This window comes from Myodes glareolus, chromosome 11, assembly GCF_982192425.1.
Source record: "Myodes glareolus chromosome 11, mMyoGla1.1, whole genome shotgun sequence".
Lineage (NCBI taxonomy): Eukaryota > Metazoa > Chordata > Mammalia > Rodentia > Cricetidae > Myodes > Myodes glareolus.
Window position 1 is genome coordinate 25,689,686 of NC_142036.1, and position 16,062 is coordinate 25,705,747.

At 40.1% G+C, this 16,062-nt stretch overlaps 1 protein-coding gene across 3 annotated transcripts in view; it reads right to left on the bottom strand.

Moving 5' to 3' along the window:
• The window catches only part of Catsperb (catsper channel auxiliary subunit beta), a 199,454-nt gene that overhangs the window by 19,360 nt on the left and 164,032 nt on the right, over positions 1-16,062 (bottom strand). For all 3 annotated transcript variants that reach the window (XM_087911568.1, XM_087911569.1, XM_087911570.1), the window contains 2 exons: positions 5,785-6,120; positions 301-440 (listed from right to left, as the gene is read on the bottom strand). In XM_087911568.1, the coding sequence (XP_087767694.1) occupies positions 301-440; positions 5,785-6,120 (476 nt within the window). The remainder of the gene's footprint in view (positions 1-300; positions 441-5,784; positions 6,121-16,062) is intronic.

Here is a 16,062-nt window from a genome sequence, read left to right on the forward strand (position 1 = left end):
CTCTTACTATGTAGCCCTGGCTGGCCTGGAACTCACTGTGTAGACCAGGTTGGCCTCAAACTCTCAGAGATCTCTGCATGCTTCTGCCCCTAGAGTGCTGGAATTAAAGATCTGCAATACTCCTGACCAGAATGCCTATTTCTAACATTTCTATAACCTCCACCCCATCTTATAAAGAACCACACATGCTAGGGCTACTTACTTACTCTTAATGGAGGGATTAAGTTTGTCTTTAATAGCTACTATGTCTATATTTTCTATAGGCAATAAATTGTTTTGTAATTTTAAAAATTCTCTTACTTTTTGGAAATAATTGCTAGCTACCTCCACTTTCAAATGGTAGCTATCAACAAAGTCAAAATGTCCTTCCACCTTAACTTGCAATATCGTTGGGTTTCCAACAACTATAATGACTGGAGGGACTCGAAGTAATCTCAGACCTGTGGAAACAGTGACAAAAGCTAATATTACAAAATGAAAATCATAAGAAGAACTGAGTAGTGATTGGCATCTTAATAGTCCTTAGGAAATTTTATTCACAGATATTTTCCTCAGAAAATTTATTGTCCCTTCCACTCCTCATTTCTCATCCAGGTTGTCACATGGACAGCAAGGTCACGTGGGTACTTCTGATTATGTGTGGGACCAAGCAGGAATTTGTAGGTACAATCACCTACAACTATGGAGCTGAGAAACCTGATGCCCTTATATGACTATTAATATCCCTGCAAAGATTTTGTGTGTGCTGGGAACTGAACTCGGTTCTCTAAAGAGCCATGTGTGCTGCCTGTCTAGTTTCCCTCAGAGACTTGTCCATGAGACTTACTGTTTCGGGAAAACCTCCTCCAGAGAAACTTAGGAATCAGATAAACCATCCCAGGCGCTCGAACTCGCTCTTTATAGTAACCTAAGGTAAACTTCGTTCACTGTAATATCAAGTTTTCTGCCTTCTTTTGAACAATTCATGATCTTGAAATGTGCATACTCAAGAATGTTTCCAACTAACGTCACTTCTGTGTGAAGTATGTATAAGTATGAATAAGTGTGTATATCATGTTCAAGGATGTTTCTATCTAATGACACTCCCGTGTGAGGTATGTACAAGTATGAATAAGTGTGTATATCATGTTCAAGGATGTCTCTATCTAATGACACTTCTGTGTGAGGTATGTATAAGTATAATCTCATACTCAAGGATGTTTCTATCTAGCAACATTCGTATGTAGAAGTCAAGCATTTTTGCTTTTTTCCCCCGGGGAGAAATTGCTTTGGAAATATTCACAGTATGTATATCATGTTCAAGAATGTTTCCATCTAACAATACTCCTAGGTGAAATATGTATAAATTTTCTCAAGAAAGGAAAAAAAAAAGTCAAGCATTTTTGCTTCTTTCCCCTGGGGAGAAAGTGCTTTGGTGATATTTACAGTGGAGAATATTCCTTGCTGGGTGGAGAAAGCCTTTCCTTCAGTCTGCTATCTCCCGGTGTTGGTTATTGTATTTGGGCCCACACAGAGGCAAAGCCGAGGCAGTTAGTGACAGTCAGGGGATAGAAGACAAAGAACTCTGGGCCCCTTACCTCTCCATAGAAAAGCGCTAGCTAGAGAAATTTAGATAGTATGAATTTTGGACTCACACATTAGTGTCTTCATGTTTGCTTTTGCGTAGGTAAGATCTCTACTATGTGAGCTGTAACAGTTGTGCTTGCCAATTGGTAGGCCTTAAAAGCTCTGCTAAAAGCACTGAGTCTTCACTTGAACTTGCAGACATCTGAAGAGTGACTCAAATGGGATAAAACGTCTGACATCTCTGACTTGATGTCCCATAACAGAGACCTAGAAACTGCTTTTATTAAAAAGCACAGACTTTCACTAGGTCCACCAGGATACTAAAAAGACAAAATCCTGGCATTCCCACCTTCACAGAAACCCTGACGAGAACAGTGTACAGAAGGAAGAGATCATTTCAGTGCACAGTTCAATGTACAGTCCATTCTGATGGGGAAGTCAAGTTGAAGCTGCCAGGTATTTCATCTACAGCCAAGAAGTAGAGAGCAGTACACTAATGCGCACCAGTTCTCAGCTTGCCTGTGCCAATTCACAGTCTAGGTGAATGGTACCACCTACAATTAAGATGGGTCTTCCCACGTCGATTAATGTAATCAAGATAATCCCTCAGATGCATGCTCAGAGGCCTTTCATTACTCTTTTGTGTTCATGATGTGTGTGTGTGTGTGTGTGTGTGTGTGTGTGTGTGTGTTAAAGTGTGGTACATGGATGACATCGTGGGCATATGCAGGTCAGAGGACCACTTATGGGAATTAATTCTGTCTTTCCATTGTGGGATCCAGAGGCCAAACTCGGGTTGTCTGAGTTGCATGACAAGTGTTTATATTCACTGAGCCCTTACATTTTTCCATTATTATTGTATATTTGTGTACTTACTTACTTACTTACTTACTTACTTCATAATATGTGAGTGTGAGTGAGTGTGTCTTGTGTATTAATGTGAGTGTGTGCATGAGATGGTGCTCTTGGGAAGGCCAGAGGACTACCTGTGGGACTTGGCTCTTAGTTCTCTCCCTTTACTATGTTAATTGTGATTCTCATGTAACAGTCTTGGTGGAAAAATGCCCTAATTTGCTGAAACACCTTGACCGTCTAGGCTTACAAGCTTTTATAATAAATATACTAAAATATAAGATATAGTAAAGTATTTTATGTAAAATCAATTTTGTCTTGAATTAAATGCCTACGATAAGGGTTAGAGACAAGGCTTAGTGGTTAAAGGCTCTTGAGAATCTTGTAAAGGAACTTGGTTTAATTCCCAACATGCACATGGTATCTTATAACATGTGTCACTGAGTTTCAGGGGGTTTGATACCCTGTTTGACCCCTTGGGCAGATATATGGTGAAGATGCATTCAGCCAAAACACTCATAGACACAAAATGAAAGTAAATCTATTTTTTTAAAAAAAATACCTAAGACAAATATTTTCATACCAAAGAAATTAAAAGGTTTTCCTTTAGAACGTCAACAAAAATCTATGCTATGTTATGATCTAAGTTCTGACTGCTCATTACTCACTTCCTCATTTTATAGAATGATTATTATCTAGACTTCGGGGCAACAATAAACATTAAAAATGTCTATAAAACCCGGGTCTTCTATTTGATTCCATTGGTCAACTTCTCTGTTTTTATGCCAATACCAAGCTATTTTCATTACTGTAGCTCTGTAATAGAGTTTGAAGTCATGGATGGTAATGCCTCCAGAAGTCCCTTTATTGTATAAGATTGTTTTGGCTATCCTGGGTTTTTTGTTTTTCCATATAAAGTTGATTATTGTTCTCTCAAGGTCTGTGAAGAATTTTATTGGGATTTTAATGGGGATTGCGTTGAATTTATAGATTACCTTTGGTAGAATTGCCATTTTTACTATGTTAATCCTACACATCCAAGAGCATGGGTGATCCTTCCATTTTCTGGTGTCCTCTTCAAATTCTTTCTTCAATGCCTTAAAGTTCTTGTCAAATAGATTTTGACAAAGATCTTTTGTCAAGTAGATTTTGTGGTAGTTTCTCAGGAAATTCGGGATCAACCTACCCCAGGATCCAGCAATATCACTCTTGGGAATATACCCAAGAGATGCCCCATCATACTACAAAAGCATTTGTTCAACTATGTTCATAGCAGCATTATTTGTAATAGCCAGAACCTGGAAACAACCTAGATGCCCCTCAATGGAAGAATGGATAAAGAAATTGTGGAATGTATACTCATTAGAGTACTACTCAGTGGTAAAAAAAAAATGACATCTTGAATTTTGCATGCAAATGGATGGAAATAGAAAATACTATCCTGAGTGAGGTAACCCAGACCCAAAAAGATGAATATGGTATGTACTCACTCATAAGTGGATTCTAGCCATAAATAAAGGACATTGAGCCTATAATTCGGGATCCTAGAGAAGCTAAATAAGAAGGTGAACCCAAAGAAAAACATATAGTTATCCTCCTGGATATTGGAAGTAGACAAGATTGCCAGGCAAAAATTGGGAATTTGGGGGTGGGGTGAGGGTAAGGGAAGAGGGGGAAAGAGAAGGGAGAAAGGGAGGATGGGGAGAACTTGGGGGAATGGGACGGTTGGGATGGAGGAAGGGTGGATATGGGAGCAGGGAAGTATATATCTTAATTAAGGAGCCATTTTAGGGTTGGCAAGAGACTTGACTCTAGAAGGGTTCCCAGGTGTCCAAGGAGATGGCCCCAGTTTCTTCCTTGGGCAGCTGAGGAGAGGGTGCCTGAACTGGCCCTATCCTATAGCCACACAGATGAATATCTTGCATATCACTATAGAACCTTCATCTGGCAATGGATGGAGATAGAGACAGAGACCCACATTGGAGCACTGGACTGAGGTCCCAAGGTCCAAATGAGGAGCAGAAGGAGGGAGAACTTGAACAAGGAAGTCAGGACCAAGAGGGGTGCGTCCATCCACTGAGACGATGGGGCTGATCTAATGGGAGCTCACCAAGGCCAGCTGGACTGGGACTGATGGAGCATGTGATCAAACCGAATTCTCTGAATGGGGCTGATAAGGAGGCCTGACTGAGAAGCCAAGGACAATGGCACTGGGCTTTGATTCTAGTGCATGTACTGACTTTGTGGGAGCCTAGTCCGTTTGGATGCTCACCTTCCTAGACCAGGATGGAGCGGGGAGGACCTTGAACTTCCCACAGAGCAGGGAACCCTGACTGCTCTTTGGACTGAAGAGAGGGGGGAGAGGAGAAGGGGGAGGAAAATGAGAGGAGGTGGAAATTTTTTTTAAATTTACTTATTTATTTATTTATTTATTTATTTATTTATTTATAAAAATTTCCACTTCCTCCCCTCCTCCCTTTGCCCTCTCATTCCCCCCACTCCCTCTCCTCCTTCCTCTCCAGTCCTAAGAGCAGTCAGGGTTTCCTGCCCTGTGGGAAGTTCAAGGTCCTCAGCCCTCCCTCCAGGTCTAGGAACGTGAGCATCCAAACAGACTAGGATCCCAAAAAGCCAGTACATGCAGACGAAACAAGACCCAGTGCCATTATCATTGGCTTCTCAGTCAGCCCCCATGTCAGCCACATTCAGAGAACCCGGTTTGATCACATGCTCGTTCAGTCCCAGTCCAGCTGGCCTTGGTGAACTCTCATTAGATCAGTCCCCATGTATCCTATCAGTGGGTGAACGCACTCCTCGCGGTCCTGACATCCTTTTTCATGATCTCCCTCCTTCTGCTCCTCATTTGGACCTTGGGGGCTCAGTCCCGAGCTCCAATGTGGGTCTCTGTCTCTATCTCCATCCATTGTCGGATGAGGGTTCCCTCTGATCCTGCCTTCCTTGCTCACGTTCTCCCTCCATCTGCTTCTCATTTGGACCTAGGGAGTTAAGTCCAGTGTTCCAATGTGTGTCTCTGTCTCTATCTCCATCCATCACCAGATGAAGGTTCTATGGTGACATGCAAAATATTCATCAGTATGGTTATGGACCAAGGACAGTTCAGGCACCCTCTCCTCTGCTGCCCAATAATAAAAAGAAAAAAAAGAAAAGAAAAACAAAAGAAAAGAAAATCATATAAATGAAAAAATTACTATAGAACCTAGAATGAAGTTATTAACCGAATTACAAAGTACCTCTGTTAGTAGTAGAAACCGAGCAATCATGAAAGCCAAAATGAATATCAAAGAGTTATGTTTTATACAAAAGAAAAGAAATAACTCCTTTTTATGTTTTCAATAAAATCAAACTTACCACGTGTATTGGGTACCAACTTAAGCTCATAATTCAGTTTGTTTCCCACATCAATATACTTCACCACGTTGGGGGATGAAATATCACGATCATTTTGTTGAACCCAATAATTACATCGTCTTAAAGTTATAGTCCAATTCCGTCCATTAACTGTGCCAAAGTCAAATAAGTACCAAGAGTGTGGTGGGAAGTCCAAAGCTGTTGTTACTGTAAGAGGCATAGTGGCCAGCGATAAAGCATTCTTTGCATCTAAAATCTCTGTGATCAGGAAGCTGCTGTAGCCAGGTCTCACCACGGTCTTTTCTCTATCTGAATCTGTAAAGACTACTGCATTATCTGGAGATAAAACGGAAGATTTGGTATGAAAGAAAATAGTTAATTTTCACTTAAACATGTGTGACCATAATTAAAGAATTTTTCATCTGAGTTTTGAAGCTACAATCATAGTCTGAGAACACATTTTCCAAACTGCAGTTACAACTAAAACACAGTGTTTTACAGGAAGTTCATTAAGAATATGTGCTACTCACACATACCAAAATAGAATCAGGACCAGATTCTACTTAAATAGACCTATACCCCTAAGGAAATAGAAGCAGTCATAAAAAGTCTCCCAACTTTTATGAAGAAGAAAAAAGAAAAAAAGGTGAATGAATTTATTACAAAACTCTACCAAAACATCAAAGAAGAGCTAATATTTATACTCCTCAAATTGTTCCACACAATAGAAACAGAAGGAGCACTGTCAAACTCTTTTTATGAGGCTGCAATTACCCTGATATCCAAACCACATAAAGATGCAACCAAGAAAGAAAATTGTAGACCACCACTCTCCCTAACAAACATTGATGCAAAAATACTCAACAAAATACTGGCAAATCAAATCCAAGAACACGTCAACAAAAATCATTCACCATGATCAACTTGGCTCCATCCAAGAGATGCAGGGATGGTTCAACATATGAAAATCTGTCAATGTAATCCACCCTATAAGTAAACTGAAGGAAAAAAAAAACCATATGATCATCTCATCAGATGCTGAAAAAGCCTTGACAAAATTCGACACCCTTTCATGATAAAGGTCTTGGAGAGATCAGGGATGCAAGAAACATATCTAAACATTATAAAAGCAATATATAGCAAGCTGACAGCCAACACCAAATTAAGTGGAGAGAAACTCAAAGTGATTCCACTAAAATCAGGAACAAGACAAGGTTATCCACTCTCTCCATATCTATTCAACATTATATTAGAAGTTCTAGCTAGAGCAATAAGACAACAAAAGGAGACCGGGGGATACAAATTGGAAAGTAAGAAGTCAAACTTTTGGTATTTGCAGATGATATGATAGTATACATAAGTGACCCTAAAAATAAGACAAGGGAACTTCTACAGCTGATATACACCTTCAGTAATGTGGCAGGATACAAGATCAACTAAAAAAAAATCAGTAGCCCTCCTAAATACAAATGATAAAAGGACTGAGAAAGAAATCAGAGAAATATAACCTTTTACAATAGCCACAAATAACAAACTGTCTTGGGGTAACACTAACCAAAAAAGTGAAAGACCTGTTCGACAAGAAATTTAGGTCTTTAAAGAAGAAATTGAAGAAGATACCAGAAAATGAAAAGGTCTCCCATGGATAGACGCCCAGGTCACCCTGCAGTGCTGGCTCCCCCCTCCCGCCTGCCATCCCAGCTCCCATCCAGGTACGAATTCCTATATTTCTATATTCCCCCTGGGGCCATAAAATTTCCCCAGCTCAGCTGCCTTGCGAGTTGGGTCTGGGCCGAAGGCGCATCCCGGCTGGAGGCAGTTCCTGGGTCTTAAAGGCCTCCCTGAGGACAGGTGGACCAGGGGCCAGCTCAGCCACATTCCTGACCAGCAGGGGCCCTGACTTCTAGCAGAGGGCCATCGGAGGGGTGAGTTTGCTTCGGGCCTTGGCAGGGTCCCGGTGAGGAGGAGCTTGGGCGTTCCCCGACCCCATAGACGCCCAGGTCGCCCTGCAGTGCTGGCTCCCCCCTCCCCACTGCCATCCCAGCTCCCATCCAGGTACGAATTCCTATATTTCTCCCTACCCCCTGGGGCCATAAAATTTCCCCAGCTCACCTACCTTGCAAGCTGGGCCTGCATTGTAAGCACATCCCGGAAAGAGGGAGTGCCTGTGCTTCAATAGCCTGCCTGAGGAAAGGTGGGCATTCTGTCAGTGAAGTTCCTGCCCAAGAAGGGAACCTGACCTGGAAATAGAAGTTCCAATAGAGAGCATTTGAAGTAAGAGATGGGCAGACGCCAAGGCAAGACCTCATCCAACAATCTGAAAAACAACATGAAAACACCAGATCCCAAGGACCCTACAATAGAAGGACTGGAATACCTTAACCCAGAAGAACTGGAAAAAAGTGCCATTATGAAAGCAATAGAGTCCCTTAAACAGGATATGAATAACTCCCTTAAAGAACTGGATGAGAAATATAACAAAAAGTTTGAAGAAATGAGTATAGAAATAGATGAGAAATATAACAAAAAGTTTGAAGAAATAAGTAAATCCGTGAATGAGACCCTGAGAAACCAAGAAAAAACAATCAAACAGGTAAAGGAAACAGTTCAAGAATTGAAAACTGGGGCTGGAGAGATGGCTTGGAGGTTAAGAGCATTGCCTGCTCTTCCAAAGGTCCTGAGTTCAATTCCCAGCAACCACATGGTGGCTCACAACCATCTGTAATGGGGTCTGGTGCCTTCTTCTGGCCTGCAGGCATACACACAGACAGAATATTGTATACATAATAAAATAAATAAACATTTTAAAAAAAAGAATTGAAAACTGAAATGGAGGCAATGAAGAAAACACAAACTGAGAACTGGATGGATATGGAAAACCTAGGTAAACGAACGGAGACTACAGAATCAAGCATAACCAATAGAATACAAGAGATAGAAGAATGAATCTCAGATTCTGAAGATACCATAGAGAAAATAAATGCTCTGGTCAAAGAAAACGGCAAATCCAACAAATTCTCTTTACAAAACATTCAGGAAATCTGGGACACAATAAAAAAAACAAATCTAAGAATAATAGGGATTGAAGAAGGAGAAGAACTGCAGATCAAAGGCCCAGAAAATATATTCAACAAAATTATAGAAGAAAACTTTCCCAACCTAAAGAACAATATTCCTATGAAGGTTCAAGAAGCATACAGAACACCGAATAGACTGGATCAGAAAATAACATCCCCTCGCCATATAATAATCAAAACACAAAACATACAGATTAAAGAAAGAATTTTAAGAGCTGCAAAGGAAAAAGGTCAAGTAACTTATAAAGGTAAACCTATCAGGCTTACACCGGACTTCTCTATGGAAACCATGAAAGCCAGAAGATCCTGGATAGAGGTACTGCAGAAACTAAGAGACCATGGATGCAAACCCAGACTACTATACCCAGCCAAGCTATCGTTCACTATCAACGGAGAAAACAAAATATTCCAGGATAAAAATAAATTTAAACAATTCATAGCCACAAATCCAGCCTTACAGAAAGTAATAGAAGGAAAATCGCAAACCAAGGAATCCAACATTGCCATCACTGCCTACAATAACTCAGACATCTAGCGACCCTTTACAAACACAACTCAAAGAAGAGAAACACACAAACTCTACTACACACACACACACACACACACACAAATAATAAATGGAATCAACAACCACTGGTCATTAATATCACTTAATATTAATGGACTCAACTCACCTATAAAAAGGCACAGACTTAGATACTGGATAAGAAAACAGGATCCAACATTCTGTTGTTTACAAGAAACACACCTCAACCACAAAGATAGACATCTACTCAGAGTAAAGGGGTGGGAAAAGGTTTTCCAAGCAAACGGACCTAAGAAACAAGCTGGTGTGGCCATTCTAATATCTAACAAAATTGACTTCGAACTAAAATCAATCAGAAGAGATGGAGATGGACATTTCATACTCATAACTGGAACAATTCATCAGGAGGAAGTCTCAATCCTGAATATCTATGCTCCTAATATAAAGGCACCCACATATGTGAAAGAAACTCTTCTAGAACTCAAGGCAGTCATTAAACCACACACACTAATAGTAGGAGACTTCAACACTCCTCTCGCACCAATGGACAGGTCAATCAGACAGAAACCAAACAGAAAATTAAGAGATTTATTGGAGGTATTGAATCAAATGGACTTAACAGACATCTATAGAACACTCCACCCAAATAGGAAAGAATATACCTTTTTCTCTGCAGCTCATGGAACCTTCTCAAAAATTGACCACATACTCGGCAACAAAGCAAACTTCCACAGATACAAAAAAATATTAGTAACCACCTGTGTCTTGTCAGATCACCATGGATTAAAATTAGAATTCAACAACAATGCTTCCCCCAGGAAGCCAACAAACTCAGAGAAGTTCAACAGTCAACTACTAAACCACCCCTGGGTCAAGGAAGAAATAAAGAAATTAAACTCTTACTTGAATTTAATGAAAACAAAGCACTATGGGACACTATGAAAGCAGTACTGAGAGGAAAGTTCATAGCACTAAGTGCCCAATTAAAGAAAACGGAGAAAGCACACATTGGAGACTTAACAGCACACTTGAAAGCTCTAGAAAAAAAAAGAAGCTGATTCACCCAGGAGGTCTAGAAGACTGGAAATAATCAAACTGAGGGCTGAAATCAACAAAATAGAAACAGAGAAAACAATCCAAAGAATCAATGAATCAAAAGCTGGTTCTTGAAGAAAATCAACAAGATTGACAAACTCCTATCCAAATTAATCAAATGGCAGAGAGAGAACATGCAAATTAATAAGATCAGAAATAAAAAGGAGGACATAGCCACAGACACAGAGGAAATTCAGAGAATCATTAGATCTTACTATGAAAGTTTATATGCCACAAAGTTGGAAAATGTAAAAGAAATGGACATTTTTTTAGATAAGAACCATATACCAAAGTTTAACCAAGAACAGGTGAACAATCTAAATAGACCTGTTAGTCGCAAAGAATTAGAAGCTGTTATCAAAAATCTCCCTACAAAAAAAAGCCCAGGACCAGATGGTTTCAATGCAGAATTCTACCAGAACTTCCAGGAAGAGCTAATACCTATACTCCTTAACGTATTCCACAATATAGAAACAGAAGAGTCATTGCCAAACTCCTTTTATAAAGCTACAGTTACCTTAATACCAAAACCACATAAAGACACAACCAAGAAAGAGAATTACAGGCCAATCTCACTCATGAACATCGACGCGAAAATTCTCAATAAAATCCTGGCAAACCGAATCCAGGAACACATTAGAAAAATTATCCATTATGATCAAGTCGGCTTCATCCCAGAGATGCAGGGCTGGTTCAACATACGCAAATCTATCAATGTAATCCATCATATAAATAAACTGAAAGAAAAAAACCATATGATCATCTCACTAGATGCTGAAAAAGCATTTGACAAAATTCAACACCCATTTATGATAAAGGTGTTGGAGAGACTGGGGATTCAAGGATCATACCTAAATATAATAAAAGCAATATACAGCAAGCCGACAGCTAACATCAAATTGAATGGAGAGAAACTCAAAGCCTTTCCACTAAAATCAGGAACACGACAAGGCTGTCCACTCTCTCCATACCTCTTCAATATAGTGCTTGAAGTTCTAGCAATAGCAATAAGACAACATAAGGAGATCAAGGGGATTCGAATTGGAAAGGATGAAGTTAAACTTTCGTTATTTGCTGACGATATGATAGTGTACATAAGTGACCCCAAAAACTCTACCAAAGAACTCCTACAGCTGATAAACACCTTTAGTAACGTGGCAGGATACAAGATCAACTCCAAAAAATCAGTGGCCCTCCTATACACAAAGGATAAAGAAGCAGAGAGGGAAATCAGAGAAACATCACCTTTCACGATAGCCACAAATAGCATAAAATATCTTGGGGTTACTCTAACCAAGGAAGTGAAAGACCTATTTGACAAGAACTTTAAGTCTTTGAAGAAAGAAATTGAGGAGGATACCAGAAAATGGAAAGATCTCCCTTGTTCTTGGATTGGGAGGATCAACATAGTAAAAATGGCAATTCTACCAAAAGCAATCTATAGATTCAATGCAATCCCCATCAAAATACCATCAAACTTCTTCACAGACCTTGAGAAAACAATAATCAAGTTTATATGGCAAAACAAAAAACCCAGGATAGCCATAACAATCTTATACAATAAAGGAACTTCAGGAGGCATTACCATCCCTGACTTCAAACTCTATTACAGAGCAACAGTATTGAAAACAGCTTGGTATTGGCATAAGAACAGAGAAGTCGACCTTTGGAATCGAATAGAAGACCCGGATATTAACCCACAAACCTATGAACACCTAATTTTTGACAAGGGAACTAAAGGTATACAATGGAAGAAGGAAAGCATCTTTAACAAATGGTGCTGGCATAACTGGATGTCAACCTGTAGGAGGATGAAAGTAGATGCATACCTATCACCATGCACAAAACTCAGGTCCAAATGTATTAAAGACATCAACATTAATCCGTCCACTTTGAACCTGATAGAAGAGAAAGTGGGAAGTAGTCTACAAGATATAGGCACAGGAGGCCCCTTCCTAAGTAGGACCCCAGCAGCACAGACAATAAGAGAATCAATGAATAAATGGGATCTACTGAAACTGAGAAGCTTCTGTAAAGCAAAGGACACTGTCAGTAAGACAAAAAGGCTGCCTTCTGACTGGGAGAAGATCTTCACCAACCCCTCATCAGACAAAGGTCTGATCTCCAAAATATACAAAGAACTCAAGAAACTAGGCACTAAAACTCTAATTAACCCAATTAAAAAATGGGGTACTGAACTGAACAGAGAATTCACAATAGATGAACTTCGAATGGCCAGAAGACACTTAAGGTCATGCTCAACCTCCTTAGCGATCAGGGAAATGCAAATCAAAACCACTTTGAGATACCATCTTACACCTGTCAGAATAGCTAAAGTCAAAAACACCAATGATAGCCTATGCTGGAGAGGATGTGGAATGAGGGGAACACTCATCCATTGTTGGTGGGAATGCAAACTTGTGCAGCCACTGTGGAAATCAGTGTGGCGGTTTCTCAGGAAACTGGGAGTCAACCTCCCTCAGGACCCAGCAATTCCATTCTTGGGAATATACCTTAGAGATTCCCTAGTATACTACAAAAGCATTTGTTCAACTATGTTCATAGCAGCACTATTTGTAATAGCCAGAACCTGGAAACAGTCTAGGTGCCCCTCAATAGAAGAATGGTTAAAGAAGGTGTGGAACATATACACATTAGAGTTTTACTCAGCGGTAAAAAATAATGACATCTTGAATTTTGCATGCAAATGGATGGACATAGAAAACGCTTTACTGAGTGAGGTAAGCCAGACCCAAAAAGAGGAACACGGTATGTATTCACTCATAAGTGGATTCTAACCATAATTTAAAGGTCTTTGAGCCTATTATTCGTGATCCTAGAGAAGCTAAATAAGAAGACGAACCTGATGAAGATTATTTAGCTATCCGCCAGGAGGTAGGAAATAGTCAAGAGTCCCAGGTAACCTTGGGTGCATGGGGGGGGGAGGGTTGTTGGAAGGGGAGAGGGTTAGAGAGAAGGGAGTAGGGGAGGAATGGAGAAAGCTCGGTTGACTGGGATGGGGGGAAGGGAGGAAGGATGAATATGGGATCAGGGAAGAATATATTTCAACTAAGGGAGTCATTTTAGGGTTTATAGGAAACTTGATTATATATGGGATCCCAGGTCCAAGGAGAGATCCCCAGATTGTTCTCTGGACAGAGGAGAGGGTGCCTGAACCGGCCTTGGCCCATAACCATACTGATGAATATTTTGCTTATCACCATAGATCCTTCATCTGGCGATGGATGGCGATACAGACGGAGACCCACATTGGAGCACCGGACTGAACCCCCCAAGGTCCAAATGAGGAGCAGAAGGACGGAGAAAATGACGAAGGACTGCGAGGGATGCTATCACCCACTGATACAAGGGGTCGGATCTAATGAGAGTTTACCAAGGGCAGTTGGACTGCGAATGAACGAGCACGTGATCCAACCAGATTCTCTGAATGTGGCCGGATTCTCTGAATGTGGCTGGCCCGGAGTCTTTCTGAGAAGCCATTGACAATGACACTGGGACTAGTTTCCTCTGCTTATACTGGATTTTTGGGATCCAGTCTGTTTGGATACTCACCTTCCTGGACCTGGAGGGAGGGGGGAGGAACTTGAACTTCCCACAGGGCTTGAAACCCTGACTGCTCTTAGGGACAAGAGGGAGGAGGAGAGGGAGGGGGGGAGTGGGAGGGTGTTGGGAAGAGGGGCGTAAATGGAAACTTTTATAATTTAATAAAATTACTTTCAAAAAAAAAGAAACATTACAACAGTTAGAATCACATACTGACACCACACAGTGATAGTGGGTGACGTCAGTATCCCATTCTCACCAATAGACAGGCCATCCAGACAAAATCTAAACAGAAAAATGCTGGAGATAAATATCATAAACCAATGAACTTAACAGACATCTACAGAGAATTTCACCCAAACACCAAGAATATACTTTCTTCTCAGCATTGCATTGAACTTTCTCCAAATTTGATCTTGGGCTTGGATATAAAGCAAGTCTCAACAGATACAAGAAAAATGAAGTGACACAATGTGTCTTATCTATCATGAATTAAAACTGGATATCAACAACAACAGAGAGCATACAAATTCAGGGACACTAACTCATCACTGAATGAAAAATGGGTCAAGACAGATGCCAAGAAAGAAATAATGAAAATGAAAACACAACATCCCCAAACCAGTGGGACAGAATGGAGGCAGGTGTAAGAGGCAAGTTCATAGAACTATGTGCCCATAAAAATTTGGAGAGATCTAATATTGGAAACTTATTGGCACACCTGGAAGCTCTAGAATGACAAGAATGATTAACACTGCAAAAGAATAGGCAGCAAGAAATAATTAACCTCAGAACAGAAATCTGTGAACTAGAAACAAACAGCAATAAAAACAATACAAAAACAAATCTTGAAATGAAGAGTTGGTTCTTAGAGAAAGTAGAAGATTGAAAAATTATTAGCCAAATTAATTAAAAGATGGAGAAAGAAGATCCAATATATAGGATATGTTATAAGGAGGCAAAGGGGAACGAAAACAGGAGGATGAAATTGGGATAAAGATAAAAGAGAAGGGTAAAAGAAGGGAAAGTATACAAGGAATAATGAACATGAAAGGCCATTTAAAAATCATATGGAAACCTACAGCTGAGCCTAAAATATATTCATATATAAAAGGAATCACTAAATAATAATGAAGACAATGCCCCAAGTGGACATCTTATGCCACCATGTTAAACCTCCAGTGCTAGGAATGGGTTACATCTTGTTGAGTTGTTGGCTAAAGGGGCCCATGGAAAGTCACAAACATCACAGGCTATTGCCAAGGGATTGGTTACTCTCCACAAACTGATGATAAGGCCCTTTGATGAAGACAACATTTAATGGATCTCATTGAACACAGAAAAGTCAAGCTGGGAGCTAGCGACAACTTCATGCCTGCTGACTATTTGTGGTACTAGAAGGTACTCTGTAAGCATGCTACCAGAGTAGAAAGTTAATTATCAACCCAGTTACAAATCCTGTGATCTACAGCAGTGATCTGTCTGCAAGACATACTGCGGCAATAGTGACACAAACATTGTGAAAGAAATCAACCCGTTTTCTTACTGGGCTTAAGGCCCATTCTGTGAGATAGAACTCATCCTGACACTGCTAAGATGATGGAGAACCTGAGACTACATATGCTATGGGCCTAGGGGAAAACAAATACTATTATTCTGTTAAAGGAGCACAGCGATAAAATGACTTTTAATGACTTCCTCTGTACCTATGTATCAGTGCCTCACTCAGCCCTCATCAGAGGCCCTTCTCACAGTAGATATAGGAACATGACACACACAGAGCCTGCTCAGGCAGGGTAGGTTTATTATCCAGGAATAGTTGGCTAACACAGAATAAACTCAATGGTATTTATGTAGACTTTTTGTCTTATTTTGCTTTGTTTGGGTATTTTTTGTCTTATTCATCTTTTGTTTGTATATTTTGGTTTCTGTTTTGTGTGGGAGAACGTTGTGCATTGGTTGTTTGTTTATAGAGGTAACATAAAGTTGGAAGAATAGAGTCCTGAGGAGGATCTA